General features: G+C 43.6%; 1 protein-coding gene across 1 annotated transcript in view; it reads right to left on the bottom strand.

Annotated features, from left to right (window-relative positions):
* The window catches only part of LOC129656471 (non-histone chromosomal protein HMG-17-like), a 170,993-nt gene extending 166,494 nt beyond the window's left edge, over positions 1 to 4,499 (bottom strand). The window contains 1 exon segment of the mRNA XM_055587111.1: positions 4,412 to 4,499. Within this exon segment, the coding sequence (XP_055443086.1) occupies positions 4,412 to 4,499 (88 nt within the window).
* Positions 4,500 to 6,000: the final 1,501 nt, after the last annotated feature.

Below are 6,000 nucleotides of genomic sequence, written 5' to 3' on the forward strand. Positions count from 1 at the left end.
TAGTGATTGATTATATTCTTTGTAGCCAAAGATGGAGAAGCTCTATACAGTCAGCAAAAACAAGACCAGGAGCTGACTGTGGCTTAGATCATGAACTCCTTATTGCCAAATTCAGACTTAAATTGAAGAAAGTAGGGAAAACCACTAGTCCATTCAGGTCTGACCTAAATAAAATCCCTTATGATTATACAGTGGAAGTGACAAATAGATTCAAGGGATTAGATCTGATCGAGTGCCTGAAGAACTATGGACAGAGGTTCAAAACATTGTACAGGAGGTGGTGATCAAAACCATCCCAAGAACAAGAAATGCAAAAAGGCAAAATGTTGTCTGATGAGGCCTTACAAATAGCTATGAAAAGAAGACGAGCAAAAGGCAAAGGAGAAAAGGAAAGCTATACCCATCTGAATGCAGAGTTCCAAAGAATAGTAAGGGGAGATAAGAAAGCCTTCCTAAGTGACCAGTGCAAAGAAATAGAGGAAAACAATAGAATGGGAAAGACTAGAGATCTCTTCAAGAAAATTAGAGATACCAAGGGAACATTTCATGCAAAGAGGCACACAATAAAGGACAGAAATGGTATGGACCTAACAGAAGCAGAAGATATTAAGAAGAGGTGGCAAGGATACACAGAACTATACAAAAAAGATCTTCACCACCCAGACAAGCATGATGGTATGGTCACTCATGTAGAGCCAGACATCTTGGAGTGTAAAGTCAAGTGGGCTTTAGGAACCATCAGTATGAACAAATCTAGTGGAGGTGATGGAATTCCAGCTGAACTATTTCAAATCCTAAAAGGTGATGCTATGAAAGTGCTGCATTCAATATGCCAGCAAATTTGGAAATCTCAGCAGTGGTCACAGGACTGGAAGAGGTCAGTTTTCATTCTAATCCCAAAGAAGGGCAATGCCAAAGGATGTTCAAACTACCACACAACTGCACTCATTTCACATGCTAGCAAAGTAATGCTCAAAATCCTTCAAGCTAGGCTTAAACAGTATGTGAAATCAAATGGGCAACATCCGTTGGATCATAGAAAAAGCAAGAGAATTCCAGAAGAACATCTATTTCTGCTTCACTAACTATGCTAATGCCTTTGACTGTATGGATCAAAACAAACTGTAGAAAATTCTTAAAGAGATGGAAATACCAGACCACCTTACCTGCCTCCTGAGAAACCTATGTGCAGGTCAAGAAGCAACAGTTAGAACTGGACATGGAACAACAGACTGGTTCCAAATTGGGAAAGGAGTATGTCAAGGCTGTATATTCTGATGCTGCTTATTTAACTTATATGCAGAGTACATCATGAGAAACTCTGGGCTGGAGGAAGCACAAGCTGGAATGAAGATTGCCGGGAGAAATACAGGAACCTCAGATATGTAGATGACACCACCTTTATGGCAGAAAGTGAAGAGGGACAAAAAAAACCTCTTGATGAAAGTGAAAGAAGAGAGTGAAAAAGTTGGCTTAAAGCTCAACATTCAGAAAATGAAGATCATGGCATCTGGTCCTATCACTTCATGGGAAATAGATGGGGAAACAGTGGAAACAGTATCAGACTTTATTTTTCTGAGCTCCAAAATCACTGCAGATGGTGATTGAAGCCATGAAATTAAAAGACGCTTACTCCTTGGAAGAAAAGTCATGACCAACCTAGAGAGCATATTGAAAAGCAGAGACATTACTTTGCCAGCAAAGGTCCGTCTAGTGAAGGCTATGGTTTTTCCTGTGGTCATGTATGGATGTGAGAGTTGGACTATGAAGAAAGCTGAGCACTGAAGAATTGATGCTTTTGAACTGTGGTGTTGGAGAAGACTCTTGAGAGTCCCTTGGACTGCAAGGAGATCCAACCAGTCCATTCTGAAGGAGATCAGTCCTGGGATTTCTTTGGAGGGAATGATGCTAAAGCTGAAACTCCAGTACTTTGGCCACCTCATACGAAGAGTTGACTCATTGGAAAAGACTCTGATGCTGGGAGGGATTGGGGGCAGGAGGAAAAGGGGATGACAAAGGATGAGATGGCTGGATGGCATCACTGACTCGATGGACGTGAGCCTGAGTGAACTCCGGGAGTTGGTGATGGACAGGGAGGCCTGGCATGCTGCAATTCATGGGGTCGCAAAGAGTCAGACACAACTGAGCGACTGAGCTGAACTGAGAATATGGAAGCAACCTAGATGTCCCTCGACAGATGAATGGATAAAGAAATTGTGGCACCCCTATACAATGGAGTATTACTCAGCCATAAAAAGGAACACATTTGAGTTAGTTCTAATGAGGTGGATGAACCTAGAACCCATTATACAGAGTGAAGTGAGTCAGAAAGAGAAAGAGAAATACCATATTCTAATACATATATACGGAATCTAGGAAAATGGTACTGAAGAATTTATTTACAGGGCACCAATGGAGAAACAGACATGGAGAATAGACTTATGGACATGGAGAGAAGGAGAGGGTGAGATGTATGGAAAGAGTAAGAAAAAACAAGACCAATTCAAATATAGCTCAAGTCTTAGCTTATTAGAAAAGTTACTGATTGCTAATACTTTGGAGATGTGTTCAATACTCACTGGAGGTAGGCAATGCTTCAGTAACAGCTTCGATTAATTTCTCCCTGGCCAGCAGAACTGAAAATGGTTGAATTAATTAACTCCACATGTTATTATTATACATGTATGTGTAGCAAACACTGTGCTAGTCATGAAGAAGTCAAAGAGTGAAGAGAAGGTAACAGACTTGCTTTGTAGAGTTGTTTTAAGAATTAAATATGATACCATAGAGAGCATGGTGCTTGATCACAGCAGACACTCCATCAGTACTTCCCCTCCTTTCTTCCCAGCACCAGGCATGTGCTGGAAGAATGTTGTGACTCTGGTGTTTAAAGAGTCTGGTATAAGCCCTGGGCATATATCTGGGTATCCTAAGCCCTGATATGAATTAATGTGAATAACAGTGGGAGTAACTGACCTCATTTGTCTCTTGGGAATTCCTTCTGGGATTGCCTTACCAGAGGCCCCATAGTCTGACAGTCTGTTTCTGAGCCCTTCCTCGAAAACTTGATCGTGGACCTCCTCTCTGAGTGTGTGTTGTGCATATACATGTGTGTGTGTGTGTGTGTGTGTGTGTGTGTTAGCCATTCAGTCATGTCTGACTCTTTATGACCCCATAGACTGTATGTAGCCCACCAGGCTCCTCTGTCCATGGAATTCTGTAGGCAAGAATACTGGAGTGGGTAGCCATTACCTTATCCAGGGAGTCTTCCTGACCCAGGTATCAAACCTGGATCTCCCACATTGAAGGCATATTCTTTACCATCTGTGTAACCCCATATTCTCCAGATTGCCCATTTCCTTCCCTCCTGCTGTTTGTCCTGTCTTCAGGCTGCACCTCTGGGGAAAGGCGTCAGGTCTTGTGGGTGGAACATCATTTCATTGCTCAGAGAGACCTGTGTTGGGGTTTTCCTCTGCTTCTTAGTGCTGGGTTCCCTTTATGAGTGGATTGATTGCCCTAAGCTCAATTTCCTCCTCTGTGTATAGTCCTGCTAGGCTTCTTGTAAATATAGAAACAATGAACATAGGTAAGACTCCTAGAGTTGAATCAGAAGAGGACCTAACTATGCTTAGGACTTAATATAACTATGTTATGCTTTGGAGGACAGTAAACCTAGACAGCATATTAAAAAGCAGAGACATTACTTTGTCAACAAAGGTTCATCTAGTCAAGGCTATGGTTTTTCCAGTGGTCATGTATGGATGTGAGAGTTGGACTGTGAAGAAAGTTGAGCGCCGAAGAATTGATGCTTTTGAACTGTGGTGTTGGAGAAGACTCTTGAGAGTCCCTTGGACTGCAAGGAGATGCAACCAGTCCATTCTGAAGGAGATCAGTGTTCTTTGGAAGGAATGATGCTAAAGCTGAAGCTCCAGTACTTTGGCCACCTCATGCGAAGAGTTGACTCATTGGAAAAGACTCTGATGCTGGGTGGGATTCAGGGCAGGAGGAGAAGGGGATGACAGAGGATGAGATGGCTGGATGGCATCACTGACTCGATGGACATGAGTTTGAGTAAACTCCGGGAGTTGGTGATTTACAGGGAGGCCTGGCGTGCTGCTATTCATGGGGTTGCAAAGAGTCGGACATGACTGAACGACTGAACTGAACTGAACTGAAACAAAAGGAGGCTTTGATAGTGGTAAAGAGCATGGTGTTTGTAAGGAAATACTCATGGAGTTGAATCCCATTTCTGTCATTTTGGGCAAGTCACTTATCTTCTTTAAGTCCACCTTATAGGGTTGTTATAAAGATACATATGACGATGTGTATGGAGTAAGAATTTAGTAAGTGCTGTCTCCACACCAGCATGGTCATTATTTTGGACTCACATGAAGTCTCAGTTTCCCATCACCCTTGCGCACCAGCTCCTGGGAACCGATAAGATACCTCTGCCGTCCAACCAGCTCCCCTTTCTTGGCCTTGGTTTCTTCCTTCCGCATCCTCACATTCCCGAGGTATGTTGCAGCCTGGCTTGGTTGAATTTTAACAGTCAGAGTGGCAAATGACAGATAAAGGTCCTGTCACATTATGGAGAAATGGCACATCATTTGTCTCATTCCCACCAATACTTTGAATTTTGCAGGGGGAGAAGGTAGAAGAGGAGGGTGTGAATAATAATGCAAAGTCCGAGAAATTAATGAGGTAATGGGTGAGCACATTTGTATCCCAGTGAGTTGGGGTCATGTTCCTGAGAAGCAGCAACAAAGAGGAGTAGCTGATGAAACAAGCTCAAAGTGGAAATCAGGCAAACAGGCTGAATAAATCAATGTCCAGTTGAGTCTTATTTGTGGCAATTACTTCTCAGAGCCTCCGGTCCCCAGTGCCCCATGTGTGGGCTACAGATGCTCGTTTAGCTGCCTGGAGGTTGACATCCTAATGGTTTCCTTCCCACATTAAAAATGGAGACCTGTTTCAAAATTCATATATGTCGTTACTGGTTCCCTCCACATCTTGCCATTCAAAGAAACGGAGTAAGAAGAAAGTCAGAGATGAGGGAGGGTATGCTGCTGTGGGGGAAGGGTCACTACGCTGGGAGTCAGCATTCAGCCCAGAGGTCTGGTTTCATCTTTACTAGCTGTGCGACCAAGGGCAGGACACACCACTCATCTGAGTCCAAAGAAAAATGGATTTCATCATCCCTGCCCATTTGTTCTTTCTGTCATTTGTATCTCATATGGTTGTTAAAGTGCTTCCTGTCCATCACACAGTGAATGAGGCGTGTTGGCAGGTACTACCGAGCGTGAGGGGCTAAGAGGACGACTACATACTAGAGCTCTACTAGCACTTGGCTTATATATTGACCCTTCTAATCCTCATGGCCACACCACTATCAGCATTAGCCTCGTTATCTCATTTTTACATACAGGAAAACTGAGGCTTAAAGAATTTAACTTACTGTTACTGGTAAGTAACGGAGCTGAGATTTGGAGGCAGGCTCATCTGACTCTGGAATCTGTCTTACCCTCATAGACAGATGACCTCTGAAAAAGCTTTGAGCAGAGGAAACTGGGCTCTTAAGACATGTGGCGATCAAAGGGCCTAGCACTGAGGCTGTTGAGGTCCTTTCTGCTTCTCAGCTGCCCTGAGCAGAGCCAATTTGGGAAACCTCTGGTGATTCTAAAACAGCATTTGTATGTATTTAACTTTGTGAGGACTTTGGCTGTATAGCCATTGGAAGTCTTGGGAATGCTGGTTGCCTGAGGTCCCCCAACTCATCCCTATCAGTTCCCCTCTATCCCACCAGGAAACTTGTGAACTCCAACGGTCCAGCCAGCATTGTGCTGTGCTTCCTTTACATTTGTAGGGCTTGTGGGCTCTGGGGATTCGACCTCACTGGAGGCCAAGGAGAACACTAGGGAAAAATGAGTCTTGGTGACAGGAACCTCTCCTGGCTCGTGTGAGAGGGTGTCTCCCAAGAGGAAGAAATTCAGGTTTCTTTAT

Source organism: Bubalus kerabau, chromosome 6, assembly GCF_029407905.1.
Source record: "Bubalus kerabau isolate K-KA32 ecotype Philippines breed swamp buffalo chromosome 6, PCC_UOA_SB_1v2, whole genome shotgun sequence".
In the NCBI taxonomy this organism is placed as follows: domain Eukaryota; kingdom Metazoa; phylum Chordata; class Mammalia; order Artiodactyla; family Bovidae; genus Bubalus; species Bubalus kerabau.